The sequence below is a fragment of the Oncorhynchus kisutch genome, linkage group LG19 (genome assembly GCF_002021735.2).
Source record: "Oncorhynchus kisutch isolate 150728-3 linkage group LG19, Okis_V2, whole genome shotgun sequence".
NCBI lineage: Eukaryota > Metazoa > Chordata > Actinopteri > Salmoniformes > Salmonidae > Oncorhynchus > Oncorhynchus kisutch.
Window position 1 is genome coordinate 56,201,155 of NC_034192.2, and position 23,083 is coordinate 56,224,237.

Sequence of the window (23,083 nt, forward strand, 5' to 3'; positions counted from 1 at the left end):
AGACAGTTCTCTAAAACCTTTAGATACAGTCTACCGTAGCGCACTTCGATTCATCACAGGTGACAGGTTTAATACCTATCTCTCTGCATCCTGTATCAGAAGGTCTGCTGGTCCTCATTAATCCCTTTTTGTTTACAAAACTCCTCTGCACAAGCTTCTAACATACGTGATATGCCTTCAAATGAGTGGATTCGGCTATTTCAGACACCCGTTGCTGACAGGTGTTTAAAATAGGGCACACAGCCATGCAATCTCCCTAGACAAACACTGGTAGTAGAATGGCCTTACTGAAGAGCTCAGTGACTTTCAACGTAGGCAAACTGTATGTCTAGAATTAAAACAGTCTGAAAACTGTGAAAAGTTAGCCCAACTCTGTAAATCAAATCAAATCAAAGATTATTTGTCATGTGCTCTGAATACAACAGGTGTAGACCTTACAGTGAAATGCTTACTTACAGGCTCTAACCAATAGTGCAAAAAAACGGTATTAGGTGAACAACAGGTAAGTAAAGAAATAAAAACAACAGTAAAAAGACAGGCTATATAGTAGCGAGCCTACATACAGACACTGGTTGGTCGGCCCAATTGAGATAGCATGTACATAAATGTATAGTTAAAGTGACTATGCATATAAGATAAACAGAGAGTAGCAGCAGCGTAAAAAGAGGGGTTGGGGGGTGGCACACAATGCAAATAGTCCGGGTAGCCATTTGATTACCTGTTCAGGAGTCTTGTGGCTTGGGGGTAAAAACTGTTGAGAAGCCCTTTTGTCCTAGACTTGGCACTCCGGTACCGCTTGCCATGCGGTAGTAGAGAAAACAGTCTATGACTGGGGTGGCTGGGTTCTTTGACCATTTTTAGGGCTTTCCTCTGACACCGCCTGGTGTAGAGGTCCTGGATGGCAGGCAGCTTAGCCCCAGTGATGTACTGGGCCGTACGCACTACCCTTTGTTGTGCCTTGCGGTCAGAGGCCGAGCGGTTGCCGTACCAGGCAGTGACGCAACCAGTAGGAAGCAGATTGTACAGTCAACTTTCCTGCCAGCTCTTGACTATGGTGACACCAGAATGCAGAAGACAATTCTCTGAAACCTTTGGATGCAGTCTACCATAGCGCACTTTGCTTCATCATGGCCCTGTCCGGGGGTATCGTCAGACGGGGCCACAGTGTCTCCCGACCCCTCCTGTCTCATCCTTCAGTATTTATGCCGCAATAGTTTATGTGTCGGGGGGCTAGGGTCAGTCTGTTATATCTGGAGTATTTCTCCAGATTTAAGTATGCTCTCTTTAATTCTCTCTCTCTTTTTCTTTCTTTCTTTCTTTCTTTCTTTCATTCTTTCTTTCTTTCTTTCTTTCTTTCTCTCGGCGGAGGACCTGAGCCCTAGGACCATGCCTCAGGACTACCTGGCCTGGTGACTCCTTGCTGTCCCCAGTCCACCTGGTCGTGCTGCTGCTCCAGTTTCAACTGTTCTGCCTGCAGCTATGGAACCCTGACTTGTTCACCAGATGTGCTACCTGTCCCAGACCTGCTGTTTTCAACTCTCTAGAGACAGCAGGAGCGGTGGAGATACTCTGAATGATCGGCTATGAAAAGCCAACTGACATTTACTACTGAGGTGCTGACCTGTTGCACCCTCGACAACCACTGTGATTATTATTATTTGACTTCAGTAGTAATGGTAGTGACTGTTTATAATTACAGTAGTGGTAGAGTCTGGTTATATTTACTGTAGTTGTAGTGACTAGTTATAATTACTGTAGTGGTAGCGTCTGCAGTAGTAATGGTAGTGACTGGTTATAATTACAGTAGTGGTAGACTCTGGTTATATTTACTGTAGTTGTAGTGACTAGTTATAATTACTGTAGTGGTAGCATCTGCAGTAGTAATGGTAGTGACTGGTTATAATTACAGTAGTTGTTTCTGCGGTTGTAATGGTATTGACGGGTTATAGTTATAGTAATGGTAGTGACTGGTTATAGTTATAGTAGTAGCAGTTGTGTCTGTAGTAGAAATGGTGGTGACTGGTTATAGTTATAGTAGTGGTAGTGACTGGTTATAGTTTTAGTATTAGTAGTGTCAGCAGTAGTAATGGTACTGACTGGTTATAGTTATAGTATTAGTAGTGTCTGCAGTAGTAATGGTACTGACTGGTTATAGTTATAGTATTAGTAGTGTCTGCAGTAGTAATGGTACTGACTGGTTATAGTTATAGTATTAGTAGTGTCTGCAGTAGTAATGGTACTGACTGGTTATAGTTATAATATTAGTAGTGTCTGCAGTAGTAATGGTACTGACTGGTTATAGTTATAGTATTAGTAGTGTCTGCAGTAGTAATGGTACTGACTGGTTATAGTTATAGTATTAGTAGTGTCTGCAGTAGTAATGATACTGACTGGTTATAGTTATAGTATTAGTAGTGTCTGCAGTAGTAATGGTACTGACTGGTTATAGTTATAATATTAGTAGTGTCTGCAGTAGTAATGGTACTGACTGGTTATAGTTATAGTAATGGTACTGACTGGTTATAGTTATAGTAATGGTACTGACTGGTTATAGTTATAGTAATGGTACTGACTGGTTATAGTTATAGTATTAGTAGTGTCTGCAGTAGTAATGGTACTGACTGGTTATAGTTATAATATTAGTAGTGTCTGCAGTAGTAATGGTACTGACTGGTTATAGTTATAGTAATGGTACTGACTGGTTATAGTTATAGTAATGGTACTGACTGGTTATAGTTATAGTAATGGTACTGACTGGTTATAGTTATAGTATTAGTAGTGTCTGCAGTAGTAATGGTACTGACTGGTTATAGTTATAATATTAGTAGTGTCTGCAGTAGTAATGGTACTGACTGGTTATAGTTATAGTAATGGTACTGACTGGTTATAGTTATAATATTAGTAGTGTCTGCAGTAGTAATGATACTGACTGGTTATAGTTATAATATTAGTAGTGTCTGCAGTAGTAATGGTACTGAATGGTTATAGTTATAGTATTAGTAGTGTCTGCAGTAGTAATGGTACTGACTGGTTATAGTTATAGTATTAGTAGTGTCTGCAGTAGTAATGGTACTGACTGGTTATAATCATAGTAATGGTACTGACTGGTTATAATCATAGTAGTGGTACTGACTGGTTATAATCATAGTAATGGTACTGACTGGTTATAATCATAGTAATGGTACTGACTGGTTATAATCATAGTAGTGGTACTGACTGGTTATAATCATAGTAATGGTACTGACTGGTTATAATTATAATAGTGGTACTGACTGGTTATAATCATAGTAATGGTACTGACTGGTTATAATTATAATAGTGGTACTGACTGGTTATAATCATAGTAGTGGTACTGACTGGTTATAATCATAGTAATGGTACTGACTGGTTATTATTATAATAGTGGTACTGACTGGTTATAATCATAGTAATGGTACTGACTGGTTATAATTATAATAGTGGTACTGACTGGTTATAATTATAATAGTGGTACTGACTGGTTATAATCATAGTAATGGTACTGACTGGTTATAATTATAATAGTGGTAGTGTCTGTTTTGTGCTGTGTTTATTTAGGTCATTTTTATATGTCATTTTAACAACAAGCACGAGGTCAATTCTCTGCAGGGTTGGCTGTGATCTTGTGGGCTATTGTGATGTCACCCACGTGCCAAATGTGTTCCACATGACATCATCATTGTGTCTGACACAGTAGACATTAGATCATTTATTTTGATAGACTACTCATTCAAACAGGTCCTGGACGTCACCTGAATCGTCTCCTGTATTCACACTCATGGTAGGTTACATTGATTGTTTTCAATGACACATTTAGAGTAATATGGTATGAAGTCATTCACAATGCAATTCAAATGCTATGATTAAACAATGTAAAAAAAAAGTGAACATATCCAGGCTCTTGTTGCTATATTTTTACTGTCAAAATATGGCTTTTAAGAATTGCATTTTTATTTTGTTCAGTAATCATTATAAGACTAAGCATTTGAAGCTGCGTGGGGAATGGAGTGATTTGCGATCGAATAGGAAACAGATCGAAGATCCTTGGTGCAGACGTCTTTTACTATTATTTCTGTCCTGTAACAACTTCATTACGCAGCTCGAATTCAAAGTCGTCATTCTCTGCTCTCCAGGTTCTGCTCTCCAGGTTCTGCTCTCCAGGTTCTGCTCTCCAGGTTCTGCTCTCCAGGTTCTGCTCTCCAGAACAGTGTTTTGAATGTTCAATTCCATGTTTCATTCACTGTTTTTTCCATGTTTTCTTTCAACATGCCTTGATTAAGTTATTTAGTGATGTAGGCCTACTGCCTTGCACGTGGGTTGACGCATTGAATACAATAGGAATTTATTGGTCAGTCTCTTTTGTGACTGTGTGATGTGGAAGGTAGTAGGTAGTAGGATTCTCTGTGTCTTCGTTGTCCACCCGTTTCACAATTGCCTGCCTATTGTAGTCCTGAAAACCTGTCTTATACTTGTCATGCAGTGAGTGGTATGTTGGATTGGAACTTTTAAAAAAAACGTTGTTTATGACTCACTCTCATAAAAAAAGGTTCCAACTTCCATATAGAACCAAAAAGGGTTCTGTCGCATGCTTCATATTTCAAACCCTTAACAATTATATATAGAACCTCTTTATAGGGTTCTTTGATCAGAACCCTAAGGGTTCTTCTTAACTGAAGCAAAATTGGTTCCATATAGAACCGTAGTAATGGTACTACGATGAGTTATGGCTACTAATAAATAGTAACATTTCTAGCTAAGAATATAATATTTTAAACAATTAATTAACGGACAAAAAGAATGCCAGTATAGTTTGGAGATTTGATTGTCATTATATGCAAACATAGTTTGAAAATATGCAATGGTGACCAGGGAGGAATCTTTGTTTGATATCAACTCTGGCTGACTTCTTAATGGAACAGTAGCCTATGGGTTGTTGCCTGGCTGATTCCTAAGAAGAATATAGTAGCAAAAACATGAGTTCATCCTCAGAAATATGCCCAGATTAAGATAAGGGATCTAGGTTTTGTTGTCATCCATGTCTAAATATGTCTAAATAATTGTTTTACCTTTTCTTTTGTATTTGGGATGCTTGAACTTCTCTATAGCTTGGTGTTAATGGACCTTTGTCTAGAGCAGTTTTGCACTGTAAAGGAATGGAGAAGTCAGTGGTCTTACTCAGAAATGTAATACTGTATATTATGGATATATTTGCCTAATGCTACTCCCACATTCAATGAATTACAAAGTTAATGTAAACTTAACTATGTAGCAAATATTGAGAGTGAAACACTATTTTATTATATGGTGAAGGATGGTTAGATAATTGTCACGTTCTGACCGTTATTTCCTTTGTTTTGTCTTTATTTAGTATGGTCAGGGTGTGAGTTGGGGTGGGCAGTCTAGGTTTGTCTTTCTATGTTGGGGTTTTGAGTTCAGCCTAGTATGGTTAGTTGTCTCTGATTGAGAATCATACTTAGGTAGCCTGGGTTTCACTTTTGAGTTGTGGGTGTTTGTTTTCCGTGTGAGTGTTTGTTGACACACGGTGGGTTAGGGGGGTTAGATAATAGTGAAGGGGGGTTAGATAATAGTGAAGGAGGGTTAGATAATAGTGAAGGGGGGTCAGATAATAGTGAAGGGCAGTTAGATAATAGTGAAGGGGGGTAGATAATAGTGAAGGGGGGTTAGATAATAGTAAAGGAGGGTTAGATAATAGTGAAGGGGGGTTAGATAATAGTAAAGGGGGGTTAGATAATAGTGAAGGGGGGTTAGATAATAGTGAAGGGGTTAGATAATAGTGAAGGAGGGTTAGATAATAGTGAAGGATGGTTAGATAATAGTGAAGGAGGGTTAGATAATAGTGAAGGGGGGTTAGGTAATAGTGAAGGAGGGTTAGATAATAGTGAAGAGGAGTTAGATAATAGTGAAGGGGGGTTAGATAATAGTGAAGGGCGGTTAGATAATAGTAAAGGAGGGTTAGATAATAGTGAAGGGCAGTTAGATAATAGTAAAGGAGGGTTAGATAATAGTGAAGGGGGGTTAGATAATAGTGAAGGGCAGTTAGATAATAGTGAAGGATGGTTAGATAATAGTGAAAGTCGGTTAGATAATAGTGAAGGGGGGTTAGATAATAGTAAAGGAGGGTTAGATAATAGTGTAGGGCGGTTAGATAATAGTGAAGGGGGGTTAGATGATAGTGAAAAGGGGTTAGATAATATTAAAGGGGGTTAGATAATAGTGAAGGAGGGTTAGATAATATTAAAGGGGGTTAGATAATAGGGATGGAGGGTTAGATAATAGTGAAGGATGGTTAGATAATAGTGAAAGAGGGTTAGATAATAGTGAAGAAGGGTTAGATAATAGGGATGGAGGGTTAGTTACTAGTGAAGGATGGTTAGATAATAGGGATGGAGGGTTAGATAATAGTGAAGGAGGGTTAGATAATAGTGAAAGAGGGTTAGATAATAGTGAAGGAGGGTTAGATAATAGCGAAGGAGGGTTAGATAATAGTAAAGGAGGGTTAGATAATAGTGAAGGGCAATTAGATAATAGTGAAGGAGGGTTAGATAATAGTAAAGGGCAGTTAGATAATAGTGAATGGTTGTCATTTTGGGGGCAGCAAGTAGCCTAGTGGTTAAGAGTATTGGGCCAGTAACTGAAAGGTCGCTGGCTCAAAAACCCCAGCCGACTAGTTGAAAAATCTATCGATGTGCCCTTGAGCAAGGTACTTAACTCCAATTGCTCCTGTAAGTGGCTCTGGATAAGAGCATCTGCTAAATCGGTAAAATGTAAAAAAATAAAATAAATTGTAAACAGAATGGTAATACTACGGTGGCTGCTAAGGAGGATTTCTACAATCCAATGGATGCTCCATATCATGGGACCACTGAGATTGTTTTTACACTTCCAACATTTTAATGAAAGGGTTGTTCTCAATGATGATCAGTCTTTATAAAAACTCTTCAAAAAATGTCTATGCATTTGGTCTAACAGGTCATTCAAATATGTTCTATACAATAAACCTCTACAGTAGTTTTCAAAAGGCTTGGTTTGAATAAGACCGTAGTTGAGAAGTGTACCGTTAATTAATCAAGTACTTATCGTCAGATGGAATTGAATGCGGATACATGGTGGGTGTCATGTATCTGGGTTAGATGGGATGTAAACATGCATTTGATGTGCCATCTTAGAATACATTATGTATAGTGTGTTGGTGTGTGATTCCATAATATTCTATAATGTTAGTGAAACAGTGAGATGCTACAGTAGGATAATTGATGAAGTGGTATTGTCTTTACACTTCTTCCACATGTGGACAGTCCGTAGCCCATTCCTGCAGTCAAGTGACCTAATGGTGTCATTGGTGGTATTCCTATTTATCATAATTGTATAATTAACAAACATTATAAAAAAATATCTAGATATAAATCTGGTGTTTCTATGTCAAACGGTTTTGTTATATTTCAGTCTCCTGTGATGTATATCAAGTGTAATATTGGGATGCACTCAAAATTAAAAATACATTTCCACTCTATATCTGACATGGTGCAGGTGTCTTATTGTTTTTAAGCCCATAGCCATGTGTGTGAGGTGTATACTTTTGTTTCAAAGTAGATTTGTTTAAGATGACTGCAGGAGAGGGTTCATGATCTCTTCTTTCCGGGCCTCTGCTATTTGAGGGGTGTGAGATGTTGATCTGTGCAGCACCAGTAAATCTGCTATTTGAGAGGGTGTGAGATGTTGATCTGTGCAGCACCAGTAAATCTGCTATTTGAGAGGGTGTGAGATGTTGATCTGTGCAGCAGCAGTAAACCTGCTATTTGAGAGGGTGTGAGATGTTGATCTGTGCAGCACCAGTAAATCTGCTATTTGAGAGGGTGTGAGATGTTGATCTGTGCAGCAGCAGTAAACCTGCTATTTGAGAGGGTGTGAGATGTTGATCTGTGCAGCACCAGTAAACCTGTGAGAGAGATCCCCACTCACCAGAGCTGCTTGGGTGTCACCAAAGATCAGCCTCTCGAGGAATGCCTAAAGACAGTACAGGCTATGTAGGTGGGAGTGGCAACGCTAACAGTGATCCACAGATGGCATTAGACCAATAATGTTGTTATGCTATGGCAGGTGTAGGCAACCCTGGTTCTGGAGTGTTTTTGATTTCACATTACAGTACCATCCCATTCCATCTCACAGCCCTAGCGGAGTTATCGTAGAGGAGATTTCCACGTGCAAAATGTATTCATCTGAGACAACAAAAACCTGTCTGAATGCCACCCTTGCTTTTAGCTGTGTGTTGTATTCAGATTCAATGGTTACGTCCCAAATAGCACCCTATTCACTGGGCCCTGGGGAAAAGTAGCACCCTATTCACTGGGCCCTGGGGAAAAGTAATACCTTATTCACTGGGCCCTGGGGAAAAGTAATACCCTATTCACTGGGCCCTGAGGAAAAGTAATACCCTATTCACTGGGCCCTGGGGACAAGTAACACCCTACTCACTGGGCCCTGGGGAAAAGTAGCACCCTACTCACTGGGCCCTGGGGACAAGTAACACCCTATTCACTGGGCCCTGGGGAAAAGTAATACCCTATTCACTGGGCCCTGGGGAAAAGTAGCACCCTATTCACTGGGCCCTGGGGAAAAGTAATACCTTATTCACTGGGCCCTGGGGAAAGTAATACCCTATTCACTGGGCCCTGGGGAAAAGTAGCACCCTATTTACTGGGCCCTGGGGAAAAGTAGCACCCTATGTAGGAAATAGGGTGCCATTTGAGATCAGACATTTTAGAAGCTATATTAGCAGTATGCTGTAGCTTTGGTGAGGACTGACACCAGCAGGTGTGGATGGAAGATGTTTTGACACTGGAAAATATCCACCCATCTTCAGTCCCCCTTTTCTGCGGATTACAGCATGGTAGCCTATGTAGGAGACTTGGCTTGGTTGGAGGGTGTGGAGGACGAGTGACGCAGAGTTATTTCAGGGAAATTAGAAGAATGACCAAAACGGTATTTCATAGTTTTTATACATTTGTTATATTTGTTTTAAGAAAATGACAACATCTGAAGTTGATCACTTGTATTTAAGGACATCCTGGTGTTATTTGAAATCAAGGGGTGTATTTAATTAGTTGAATTCACTGTGGCTTTTACAGAGATGTCCCAATAACTGCATCAAAAAGCATGACATTATGTAGGATTAAGAAAACCACTAGGTGGTAATGTTGACCATGTTATCTAAGTAGGAGGCAGAGACAACTGGAAAATCACTCAGTCCCTTTGTCGATAATCAACATTATCGGCAGAATTAGGAAATAACATAAGGTTCATACAATTTGAGAGAAAGATAATAGATACAAATCATTTAATTGTCAGATAGACACAGTCACTCAGTACTGGAGTAGGCTAGTCCTCAACGCGTTAGTGGTAATACCAACATCGTAATACAAGTTCAATGTGTGTGAGCATGTTTGTGTGTCGTCTGCCTCATGTGGACTCTTCAGTGTTCCTCCTCTCACAGTGTTTGGGGCACAGCGGGTGGTGGTCTGGCTGGGGTGTACTGGTGTGAGGATCTCTCTGCTCCTCTCTCTGCCGCCTCCTGTCTCCCCCTGCTGGCTTCTGCTCATTATTACAGCGGTGGACCAGGACAGGCTGTTTGACCAGAGCGGGACTTTTCTTCATCAGTAGACGCTGCAGGACCTGCTTGTCTGACCGCTCCTTCCTAAAGTCATCCTCGTATACCTTGAGCTGGACACAGGAGACCAGAGACAGTGGTTAGTTAGTTCGTTTTTAGTCAATTCAAGAAATATATCCCTATTTGATGAAATCCTTTTGAAAATACATTACAATATGGAATAGAAGTTTCTCCTAAAATGGAATTGACTCTGACCCTAGGATATAAAATAAAAATGATCTTTACAGCTAAGCCCTGTTGGTAGATTCACATGCAGCACATCTCCCAGATGTCTCATGAAACCATGTGGGCATTACGGATATGCTGTGTCCCATTATTTTCACGTTCAACTTAACCCGATGTCAGTTTATGTCCTCATCTGTTACGATACATCCCGTCTGCCCAGCTGTCGTTATTAATTCAGGTGTGTGTGTGCATGTATATTATATATGTGTGTGTGTGTATATATATATCCCACTACCTGCTCCTGTAGTAGGGCCATCTGTTGTCTCATCTCCTCTCTTGTCCTCCTCAGTCTCTTGTTCTCCTGCTGGGTGTGTTTGTGGTCCTTATGCTCCGTCTGGTAGTCTGCTTCATAGATCTCAGTCTGGACAGAGGACAGGGACACTGGTAGTTAATGCTAGGTGAAACACAGTTGGAGGAGAAGGGAGTGGAGGGGGTATGGAGGAGGAGGGAGCGGGTAAGGAGGAGAGAGTGGAGGGGGCATCGAGGAGAGAGTACGGAGAAGGAGGGAGCGGAGGGGGTAAGGAGGCGGAGGGGTTATGGAGGAGAGACTGGAGGGGTTATGGAGGAGAGAGTGGAGGGGGCATTCAGAAGAGAGTGGAGGGGGTGTCGAGGAGAAAGTGGAGGGGGTATCGAGGAGAGAGTGGAGGGGGCATCGAGGAGAGAGTATGTAGGAGGAGGGAGCGGAGGGGGTAAGGAGGAGGAGGGAGCGGAGGGGTTATGGAGGAGAGAGTGGAGGGGGTATCGAGGAGAGAGTGGAGGGGGCATTCAGAAGAGAGTGGTGGGGGTGTCGAGGAGAAAGTGGAGGGGGTATCGAGGAGAGAGTGGAGGGGGCATCGAGGAGAGAGTATGTAGGAGGAGGGAGCGGAGGGGGTAAGGAGGAGGAGGGAGCGGAGGGGTTATGGAGGAGAGAGTGGAGGGGGTATCGAGGAGAGAGTGGAGGGGGCATTCAGAAGAGAGTGGTGGGGGTGTCGAGGAGAAAGTGGAGGGGGTATCGAGGAGAGAGTGGAGGGGGCATCGAGGAGAGAGTATGTAGGAGGAGGGAGCGGAGGGGGTAAGGAGGAGGAGGGAGCGGAGGGGTTATGGAGGAGAGAGTGGAGGGGGTATCGAGGAGAAAGTGGAGGGGGTATCGAGGAGGGTGTGGAGGGGTTATGGAGGAGAGTGTGGAGGGGGTAAGGAGAAGGAGGGAGGAGGCTGTGGAGGGGTTATGGAGGAGAGAGTGGAGGGGTTACTGAGGAGGGTAATGAGGAGAGAGTGGAGGGGGTAAGGAGAATGATGGAGGAGGGTGTGGAGGGGTTATGGAGGAGAGAGTGGAGGGGGTATCGAGGAGAAAGTGGAGGGGGTATCGAGGAGGGTGTGGAGGGGTTATGGAGGAGAGTGTGGAGGGGGTAAGGAGAAGGAGGGAGGAGGCTGTGGAGGGGTTATGGAGGAGAGAGTGGAGGGGTTACTGAGGAGGGTAATGAGGAGAGAGTGGAGGGGGTAAGGAGAATGATGGAGGAGGGTGTGGAGGGGTTATGGAGGAGAGAGTGGAGGGGTTATGGAGGAGGGTATGGAGGGGGTAATGAGGAGAGAGTGGAGGGGTTAAGGAGAAGGAGGGAGGAGGGTGTGGAGGGGTTATGGAGGAGCGAGTGGAGGGGTTATGGAGGAGAGAGTGGAGGGGTTATGGAGGAGAGAGTGGAGGGGTTATGGAGGAGAGAGTGGAGGGGTTATGGAGGAGAGAGTGGAAGGGGTAAGGAGAAGGAGGGAGGAGGGTGTGGCGGGGGAAGTGAGGTGAACTACCTGGCATCTGAGGGCCTCCAGCTGCTCCTTTAGGTCTTGCACCTCCTTCTGGGGGTTTGCTTGGTCCTCTAGTGCCCTGTAGGGGCCAATACTGATTCTACCACTACTCAGGGCTCCTCTACCTGGGGTGGAGGAGGAGAAGAGATGGGATGATGGACCATGGCCGGAAGAGGAGGAGAGGCCGCGTATGGTGCCATGGCTGAGGCTGGGGGACAGATTCGACCCCCCAGGAGCATCAGAGATGGGGGTGGTTTCTGGAAGATGGGTCACAGTGCTCAAACTGGTCTACAGGATGGAAGGAGAGGGTAGACACATACAGTAGATATATTATATGTCACGTCCTGACATTTTTTTATGTCTCTGTTTTAGTTTGGTCAGGGCGTGAGTTGGGGTGGGCATTCTATGTGTTGTTCTATGTTTTTGATTTCTGTGTTTGGCCTGGTATGGTTCCCAATCAGAGGCAGCTGGTTATCGTTGTCTCTGTTTGAGAACCATACTTAGGCAGCCTGTTTTCCCACTATGATTTGTGGGTAGTAGTTTTCTGTGTCTGTGTGTTACCATACAGAACTGTTTCGGTTTTCATTTATTTCTCTTGTTCTTTTGTATTCAGTGTTCAGTTATATTTCATTAAAATATGGACACTTACCACGCTGAATATTGGTCTGATCCTTCCTACTCCTCCTCAGAAGAGGAGGAAAATCATTACATTATACATATATCTAATACAGTTGAAGTCGGAAGTTTACATACACTTTAGCCAAATACATTTAAACTCAGTTTTTCACAATTCCTGACATTTAATCCCAGTAAAAATGCCCTGTTTTAGGTCAGTTGGGAAATGTCAGAATAATAATAGAGTGATTTATTGCAGCTTTTATTTCTTTCATCACATTCCCAGTGGGTCAGACGTTTACATACACTCAATTAGTATTTGGTAGCATTGCCTTTAAATTGTTTAATTTGGGTCAAACGTTTAGGGTAGCCTTCCACAAGCTTGGGTGAATTTTGGCCCATTCCTCCTTACAAAGCTGGTGTAACTGAGTCAAGTTTGTAAGCCTCCTTGCTCACACACACCTTTTCAGTTCTGCCCACACATTTTCTATGGGATTGAGATCAGGGCTTTGTGATGGCCACACCAATACCTTGACTCTGTTGTCCTTAAGCCATTTTGCCACAACTTTGGAAGTATGCTAGGGGTCATTGTCCATTTAGAAGACACATTTGCGACCAAGCTTTAACTTCCTGACTGATGTCTTGAGATGTTGCTTTAATATATCCACATAATTTTCCTTTCCCCGTGATGCCATCTATTTTGTGTGCACCAGTCCCTCATGCAGCAAAGCACCCCTACAACATGATGCTGCCACCCCTACAACATGATGCTGCCACCCCAACTTTTTTGATGCGCCTCCAACTTTTTCCTCCAAACATAACGATGGTCATCATGGCCAAACAGTTCTATTTTTGTTTCATCAGACCAGAGGACATTTCTCCAAAAAGTACGGTCGTTGTCCCCATGTGCAGTTGCAAACCGTAGTCTGTCTTTTATATGGCGGTTTTAGAGAGGTGGCTTCTTCCTTGCTGAGCGGCCTTTCAAGTTAATTTTGTACTTGTTTCCTCCAGCATCTTCACACGTTCCTTTGCTGTTGTTCTGGGATTGATTTGCACTTTTCGCATGTTCATCTCTAGGAGACAGAACGCGTCTCTTTCCTGAGTGGTATGATGGCTGCGTGGTCCCATGGTGCTTATACTTGCGTACTATTGTTTGTGCAGCTGAACGTGGTACCTTCAGGCGTTTGGAAATTGCTCCCAAGGATGAACCAGATTTGTGGAGGTCATTTTCTGGAATCATTTTCTGGAATTTTCCAAACTGTTTAAAGGCACAGTCAACTTAGTGTATGTAAACTTCTGACCCACTCGAATTGTGATACAGTGAATTATAAGTGAAATAATCTGTCTGTAAACAATTGTTGGAAAAATGACTTGTGTCATGCACGAAGTAGATTTCCTAACCGACTTGCCAAAACTATAGTTTGCTAACAAGAAAATTGTGGAGTGATTGAAAAACGAGTTTTAATGACTCCAACCTTAGTGTATGTAAACTTATGACTTCAACTGTATATAGTATAGATAGTATAGATACAGTCTAAAAGAAAGCATGACAGAGTACATACACTTTTAAAAGGATCTAGAGGTAATAATAATGATAGTCATGGGGCTCACCTGTGTGCTCTTTGTCCAGTCTCTGGTGGTGTCTGTCTGATGTTGTCTATTCTCCAGCATTCTGACGTATTCATGTAGCTGCTGGTTCTTCTTCAACTCCTGCATCAGTGTGTGTTCATAGTACTCCCTCTTGTTCTACAGAAACACAGTCAGGATACAGTCAGTGTGTGTGTGTACGTGTGTGTGTGTCTGTCAGTGTGTTTGTGCGTGCACATACATTAATCTGTTTGTGCATGTGTGTGTGTGTGTGTGTACTCTGCCGGTCTGTCGGTACCTGTTCATGGTCTACTTTGAGCAGCAGCGTATTGTTGAGTTGTTTGACTGTGTTGCTCTCCTGCTCCAGAGTCTCGACTCTCTTTTGGAGACTCAGAGTTGTGCTGCGATACACATGGTCCCAGTCTTCATTCAGCTTCATCAACTAACACAGACACATCATCATCGCCACCGTCATCAGCTAATACAGACATACATCATCATCAGCATCGTCCATTCTGGCCTCGTCCAAAATAGTTTGTATTCACAGAATGTGGTACACTTGTCTCTGGTTTAATTCCTATAGTTAGTTGCGGTGTAGTTTTGTGTGTCACCTCTTTGTTGACTCTGCGTAGCTCAGTGTTCCTGTTGAGCAGTAGTAGTTTCTCCTGGTCAGCTGAGGTGACTGACATACTGTCAGTGATCAGAGACCCCTGGTCCTCCCCGGACAACAACCTCTCACCAGCAGGGACTATCTCCTCCTCCACCACCTTCGCCCTGTACACACACACACACAGTCACACACAGACACACAGACACACAGACACACAGACACACAGACACACACACACACACACACACACACACACACACACACACAGTCACACACAAGCACACACACACACACACACACACACACACACACACACACACACACACACACACACACACACACACACACACACACACACACACACACAGTGAGAATATTGTGTAGGAAACCAACAGCACTCGCCTGAACATAGCGTACCTGCAAGCAGATAGAAACATACTTGTCATATAGAGGAGCATGAACTACTACTGTGCACGACCTCACACCTACACACACGCATACACAGTTACACAGTAACACCATGTAGCATTTACACATGCCTGCAAACACAACCACCATCACTCTCAAACATCCAATTAGCTCAGTTGGGCAGGTGTGGTGCCTAGTTGGAACAAAATCCTTCAGTATCCTGCAACACTCCTGGAACAAGGCTGTCTACACCTGATCTAGTCCATTCCCCTGTGAGCTACCTGTCAACTGCGGCAGATTCAAATCATCATCGCCATCTAATGATCCCTGTGCTGTGCCTCCTGCATGCTTCTTGTGTCTAGAGGAAACCCTGCATCCTGAGATCAGGTTGTTTTTCTCAAAACTAGGGTATCATCAGAATTAAAGAACACTAATTTTGAGGCATAACCACCATGTTTTGATTTGGCTTGAATCCAATATAGTATGTTATAGTGAGTTATAGAGCATGTCCATCAACAACATTGTCTAGTCCATTCAACCTCAGAGATGGATCTCCAGCCCTTCTGTGTCCTGAAAATCCAACATGTTTTCTTCTTCTTGGACTGCAGATTAATGTGACCCAGATTAAGGAAGTTTTCAATCATAAACACTGTCTTGGAAGGACACCAAGATGCTATTTCTTCCCGTGGCAGTTTGGTCATTTATTGTAATCTAACATGAAAAAATATAAATGATAACTTCCTTCCTCTTCAGCAGGCTGCCATGCTGGGGAAATAATGGATTATCCTATAAAAATACAAATGGTCAATGGCTACTAGCCTATTCTCTCTGAGTAGGGAGTATGGCTTTACTACTGGCCTATTCTCTCTGAGTAGGGAGTATGGCTTTACTACTGGCCTATTCTCTCTGAGTAGGGAGTATGACTTTACTACTGGCCTATTCTCTCTGAGTAGGGAGTATGGCTTTACTACTGGCCTATTCTCTCTGAGTAGGGAGTATGGCTTTACTACTGGCCTATTCTCTCTGAGTAGGGAGTATGGCTTTACTACTGGCCTATTCTCTCTGAGTAGGGAGTATGACTTTACTACTGGCCTATTCTCTCTGAGTAGGGAGTATGGCTTTACTACTAGCCTATTCTATCTGAGTAGGGAGTATGGCTTTACTACTGGCCTACACGTTATGAACCAAATAATGACTGTGTCTCAAATGGCAACCTATTCCCTTCATGGTGCACTACTTTTGAGCAGGGCCCATAGAGCTCTGGCCAAAAGTAGTGCACTATATAGGGAATAAGAAGCCATTTGGGATGCCGTCAATGTCTTTTGATGTGTGGGTGCTGTGCAGTAGCAGGCTATACTACTATCAGAAGAATTGATAATTGGGTCATTGCACAAGCTAGTCTCAGCCACTTCTGGGACAAAAACAATTTCAGGATAAAAGCCTTCCGTGCAACAGGACTCAATGATCTAATTATCATTCTGCAATGTCATTCCACAGGAGTAAACAGATCATTGCACTGCAGGCTAAGTAGTGTTTTATTTGGAAACAAATTGCCAAATAATGAGTTTTATTTTTTTGTATGTGAATGCACCACAGCCTCTGCTGAGAAGTCTGTGCCTTATTGACACAGGCGGTAGTGCACTGGCACTTACTATAACTCTGGAACATAGCTCTTGGTTCCCCTTTAATGCTACTGAACAAGTCATAGAGCCTCAACAGTAGTCATGTGACCGGAACAGTGATGGACAATTCAATTTATTGACCTGGGAAACTCCCCTGACGTACCAAGTTCCGTTTTTTAATGTATGGAACCACCCACATCCGATTGATTCACATACACCCTGTTATTCACTGATAGTATTGCAAGTGTTTTCCCAGCTAGCACATAACGTTTTAAGAACCATGTGTTTTGTAGAATTTGGTGAGAGCCTGGTTGTATTATGGTTATTTTGCATACAACCTTTCCAGAATGTTTCCTACAGGTATCCTTACGGCCATATTTAAAGTGATGTTCTCAAATTGTTCAGAGAACGTTAAGAAAAAACCTTCGGTTGGAATTTCAGTACTTCAGCATAAAGTTTTCCACTGGTATCCTTATGGTTCTATTTCAAGTTATGTTCTCAGAACATAAAAAATCCATAAAAAATGTGTAACGTTCTAAGAATCTAATTTAAAAACATATACATTCTTTTCTCAGTACCAACAAAACTCTCTCTATCCTCTATCTGGTTACGTGTGTTTTCCCCTTTAAAATAGGGTCTGGTTGAATAGACTAAAATGAACAGGTTTGTATGAGTTTAAAACATGGCATACTATTGTGATCCTTGAGACGGAGTGGACTTATTCCATGGATAGCAAGGTTAGGTTCAAATCTCACTGATGCCATGTCAAAATGTAAAAAAAATAATGTTTGCATGATTAATGCCTGAGCAAATTAATTTCTGTGTGTCATATTTGTGCTTGGAATTCAAAACAGTTCATCTAAGGTAGCAGTAAAATGCTCTCAGAACCTCCCTGCAACCCCAAAAATGTATGTTCCCAGAACAGGCTAAATGTTTACTGGTGTTCTCAGAAGGTTTAAAAAAAACATTCAGTTTTAGTGGTCAGGAAACATATGGCTTCGTTCCCAGAACCAATGGGAAATCAAAAACGTACATTCCCACAACTTCCAAAGAGACAAATGTGTCAGCTGGTTTTAATCATACACACTGTGGTGGTGTTTTGGACATGCATACCTTGATTCCTCTATAGCCCCATTTTCCTCTGGGTTCTGTAGGAGAGCACTGACGCTGTAGGGTGAAGAATCTGCCTCCTGCTCAGACGATGATGATGATGATGCTGAAAGTGAACCTCCATCCATGACTGATCTGAGGCAACAAATGAACCTGACAAAAGTTGAAAAACTCCACTCAAATGAAATGAAAAAACAAATAAGAATTGAATAATTCGCCAAGATTGGTCAAGGCTGTCTTCTCTAGTGTTGGTCAAGGCTGTCTTCTCTAGTGTTGGTCAAGGCTGTCTTCTCTAGTGTTGGTCAAGGCTGTCTTCTCTAGTGTTGGTCAAGGCTGTCTTCTCTAGTGTGCAGATTTGACACTTGTATTTGACCTGATCCAACTGTCAACTGAGCCAGAATCCTCTGACGTAATGAACACAAAAGACTGACAAAATAAAATTCTCAACTGATCCAGAATCCTCTGAAGTGATGAACACAAAGTATTGACCAAATTGAAATCAATTCTCAACTGATCCAGAATCCTCTGATGTGATGAACACACACCCAAGTTGTATAAAGCCTCCACAGAGCATATGGTGGAAAGTGAATATGACTTTCAGTCTGTCTGTCTACCTAAAAAGGAAGTCTAAACATACCCTGCTGCCTGCACCCACATGCAAATGATGTTAGAATATAGGAAGTCACAGAACAATTTAGGTTGTTTTTAAACATCGTATATATAATGTGAGAATAGAAAGTCACGGAACAACTCAACTTATCTCAACTCTGTCAGAGGGTTTTTAGACTTTAATAATGTGAGAATGGGAAGTCACAGAACTCATCTCAACTCTGTCTGGGTCTGAACAATAGGTACATATTGTTCTGTTTCTATGTCATTACTTTCAAAGTGTGGGTTTTTAAGAGGTTGTTCCAAAGATTCCGAAGGTATTTTCGAGTACAAATAAAGAAGTATGACATCAGTGGGGAATTCCATTCATGCTCATGTTTCTGTTTCTCTCTGTGAGTGAGTGTAGTCTGGAGTTCACAGCATACTCTCAATGTACCAACAACTGACCAGTCCCCAATCTCACAAGTATCACAGTTACTAAATCAAAGGCATTACATGTCAATAAAAGAACACAAATGTTATCATCACAAAGCAGCCAACTAAATATTTGACTGCAAAAGTGGTTCGATTTATAGATATTGTGACACACTCCCTGAACTCAAAGTTCAGAAAATGCCTGTCTGGAGGGGGATGGGCCACATAAGCTCGTGTAACCCAATATTGCAAGATCTGATATTGCTCAAATGTGGAATACAAGTAGCCAGTTGTCTGCCCTACATACACAAACACACCAGTATTAGGATCTCTTAATACATCTTGTAAATATAGACCTGTGACTACATACACAAACCAACCAACCAGTATTAGGATCTCTTAATACATCTTGTAAATATAGACCTGTGACTACATACACAAACCAACCAACCAGTATTAGGATCTCTTAATACATCTTGTAAATATAGACCTGTGACTACATACACAAACCAACCAACCAGTATTAGGATCTCTTAATACATCGTGTAAATATAGAGCTGTAAACAGTGGTACAATGGGCAGAAATATACTGTAAACTAGGAATATTTATGATGAATGTAAGCTTGACTTTTTTTGTAGCTGATTAGTAGACAACTTTCTAAGTCAAATGTTCTCTCATTCAGTGCTATATGATCCTGCTAGACAACAATACCTACAGTTACACCTGTCTTTTGATGTTGTGGCTATTGGAATCAGCTCTAAGGAAAACAAGTGGGCTCAGACATTGGAATGACATGTTTTGGGGTCTAAGGTTCCTTGACGGATATTGTATCTTTAGCCTCTACATTTGTAATTTAGTCAGGGGGCCGCCACAGATTATCTTTGGGTCCGCACTGGATTTAGCCTCTACATTTGTAATTTAGTCAGGGGGCCGCCACAGATTATCTTTGGGTCCGCACTGGATTTAGCCTCTACATTTGTAATTTAGTCAGGGGGCCGCCACAGATTATCTTTGGGTCCGCACTGGATTTAGCCTCTACATTTGTAATTTAGTCAGGGGGCCGCCACAGATTATCTTTGGGTCCGTCACTGGATTTAGCCTCTACATTTGTAATTTAGTCAGGGGGCCGCCACAGATTATCTTTGGGTCCGCACTGGATTTAGCCTCTACATTTGTAATTTAGTCAGGGGGCCGCCACAGATTATCTTTGGGTCCGCACTGGATTTAGCCTCTACATTTGTAATTTAGTCAGGGGGCCGCCACAGATTATCTTTGGGTCCGCACTGGATTTAGCCTCTACATTTGTAATTTAGTCAGGGGGCCGCCACAGATTATCTTTGGGTCCGCACTGGATTTAGCCTCTACATTTGTAATTTAGTCAGGGGGCCGCCACAGATTATCTTTGGGTCCGCACTGGATTTAGCCTCAAATCCATAATGTCATTCAAAATCAAATATGGCTGCCATAATACTAATGACCATAAAGACTGTATTGGTGTAAAGCAATTTTATTCAGAATACAATATGGCCAACATGATTACACACTCAGACATCCTTCGCCTAAAAATACATTTCCCTTGTTCATTTTGTATTGTGTTATTCTGTCTTTAAGGTTTCATACGGGTCTTGGTATATCTAGGACTATGATAGGACTTGTTCATTTTGTATTGTGTTATTCTGTCTTTAAGGTTTCATACGGGTCTTGGTATATCTAGGACTATGATAGGACTTGTTCATTTTGTATTGTGTTATTCTGTCTTTAAGGTTTCATACGGGTCTTGGTATATCTAGGACTATGATAGGACTTGTTCATTTTGTATTGTGTTATTCTGTCTTTAAGGTTTCATACGGGTCTTGGTATATCTAGGACTATGATAGGACTTGTTCATTTTGTATTGTGTTATTCTGTCTTTAAGGTTTCATACGGGTCTTGGTATATCTAGGACTATGATAGGACTTGTTCATTTTGTATTGTGTTACTCTGTCTTTAAGGTTTCATACGGGTCTTGGTATATCTAGGACTATGATAGGACTTGTTCATTTTGTATTGTGTTATTCTGTCTTTAAGGTTTCATACGGGTCTTGGTATATCTAGGACTATGATAGGACTTGTTCATTTTGTATTGTGTTATTCTGTCTTTAAGGTTTCATACGGGTCTTGGTATATCTAGGACTATGAGTGGCACTGCCATGCCTCTTGTGTTTGAATATCTGAAGCCAAATACCTTATTAATGTGTTGTCGTGTTTACATTCATCAATACATGCTAACGAGGGATTAGCTAATGATTAGCCAGTGTTTTTCTTAAGGGTAGCTTTAGTGCATCTTAACATCTTCCAGTGTAAAGTAATTGGTAGCTTGGTAAACTATATTTTCAGAGTAGCTTCCCTAACACTGATTAGCCCATGGTAAATGCAGATGGGCAGATCAGCATCCCTATACTGCATCAGTTGGGCTACAGGTGATAATGCTTATTGCTAATAGCATAGCTGATAATATGGACCATGCATAGTCTATATACATAGTCCAATATGTTTAAAACAATAATATATATATATATTTCTTTACAAATATGCTATTGGGCTCATTTCCCTAACCGTAACCTAGATGTGACTCTGTATGGTCCATGTCTTCAACAGTGTTATCAGCTGTGTTGCTGTTGGCTCTTGTTGTTTTGTCGTTAGCTCCGATCGCCGCTGGAGATGAGACAACAACACACAGACACACAGATGTTAAAAATGATGACATGCTAGAGCAGGGGTGTCCAACATTTCAGCCTAAAAAAAGGTTTAGATTACACTCATGGTAGGCATTAATGATTTGTTTCTTTGGATTGTCATTTGCTGTTGCTACTATTCCTGGCCCATTTCATACTTTTTCAGTTAACCGATTCATTAAAGATGTTCACCTCTGAAAGGTTTCTAAGAAAACATGTTTCTCAGATAAAAGTGTTTTAGCTGTGACAAAGGGTTCTGGTATGGGACCAAGACTACACATCAAACTGTTTGGATCCATTTTTTATTTGAAATCACATTACCAGTTCTGGGTTGACCGCCAGACCACAGGCTTGCCATTGTCTCAGAAGTAGGGTTGCAAAATTCCTGGATTTTCAATCAATTCCATGGTTTTCCCTAAATCCCTGCTGGAATCGGCAGGGAATCCGGAATCCTCCAATCAGGATTTCTGGAAAAGCAGGGAATTTGTTTGAGAGTTCCCGGGATTTTGCAACCCTACTCAGAAGCTCTTCCAGTTAAGCATCATAGTCTTCCTCTGAAGTCGAAGCCATACTATGTGCCTGTTGTGATGGAGGAAGACAGACCGCTCAGGCAAGCAGTTCAGACAGGCAGCTCAGTCAGACAAGCAGATGGGCAGCTCAGGCAGACGGGCAGCTCAGGCAGACGGGCAGCTCAGGCAGATGGGCAGCTCAGGCAAGCAGTTCAGACAGGCGGCTCAGGCAGACAGGCAGACGGGCAGCTCAGGCAAGCAGTTCAGACAGGCGGGCAGCTCAGGCAGCTAAGGCAGACAGGCGGCTCAGGCAGACAGGCAGCTCAGGCAGACAGGCAGGCGGGCAGTTCAGGCAGATAGGTGGCTCAGGCAGATAGGTAGCTCAGGGAGACAGTCAGCTCAGCCAGACAGGCAGGTCAGGCAGGCAGACTGATTGACTGACAGATGGACAGACAGGTAGAATAACCGACCTACTAAGGCAGACATATAGGTGCAGGCAGACAGACCGAGAACACATAGAGAGAGTATGAGGAGCGAGAGAGAGATGGAGAGAGAGAATGGATCTCTAAAGAGCCTATGAGTTGGGTGAGAAGAACCAAGAAAGCAAATGAATATGTACAGACAAAGAAAGTCTGCAAAGAAAGAAAGAAAAACAGTGTATTTTTGAACAATGAATGTTGGCTACTGGAGCGTTTCAATATCAGTTACAATGAATGTTGGCTACTGGAGCGTTTCAATATCAGTTACAATGAATGTTGGCTACTGGAGCGTTTCAATATCAGTTACAATGAATGTTGGCTACTGGAGCATTTCAATATCAGTTACAATGAATGTTGGCTACTGGAGCGTTTCAATATCAGTTACAATGAATGTTGGCTACTGGAGCATTTCAATATCAGTTACAATGAATGTTGGCTACTGGAGCGTTTCAATATCAGTTACAATGAATGTTGGCTACTGGAGCGTTTCAATATCAGTTACAATGAATGTTGGCTACTGGAGCGTTTCAATATCAGTTACAATGAATGTTGGCTACTGGAGCGTTTCAATATCAGTTACAATGAATGTTGGCTACTGGAGCGTTTCAATATCAGTTACAATGAATGTTGGCTACTGGAGCGTTTCAATATCAGTTACAATGAATGTTGGCTACTGGAGCGTTTCAATATCAGTTACAATGAAT

The 23,083-nt window shown here is 42.0% G+C and overlaps 1 protein-coding gene across 1 annotated transcript in view; it reads right to left on the bottom strand.

The window, feature by feature from the left end:
• Nucleotides 1-9,018: 9,018 nt before the first annotated feature.
• The window catches only part of si:ch211-153b23.7 (uncharacterized), a 32,980-nt gene continuing 18,915 nt past the window's right edge, over nucleotides 9,019-23,083 (bottom strand). The window contains exons 3-9 of the mRNA XM_031797175.1: nucleotides 17,657-17,806; nucleotides 14,515-14,677; nucleotides 14,202-14,345; nucleotides 13,928-14,062; nucleotides 11,705-11,989; nucleotides 10,164-10,289; nucleotides 9,019-9,756 (exon numbers count right to left, since the gene is read on the bottom strand). Of these exons, the coding sequence (XP_031653035.1) occupies nucleotides 9,496-9,756; nucleotides 10,164-10,289; nucleotides 11,705-11,989; nucleotides 13,928-14,062; nucleotides 14,202-14,345; nucleotides 14,515-14,677; nucleotides 17,657-17,781 (1,239 nt within the window). The 5' untranslated portion in view covers nucleotides 17,782-17,806 and the 3' untranslated portion in view covers nucleotides 9,019-9,495. The remainder of the gene's footprint in view (nucleotides 9,757-10,163; nucleotides 10,290-11,704; nucleotides 11,990-13,927; nucleotides 14,063-14,201; nucleotides 14,346-14,514; nucleotides 14,678-17,656; nucleotides 17,807-23,083) is intronic.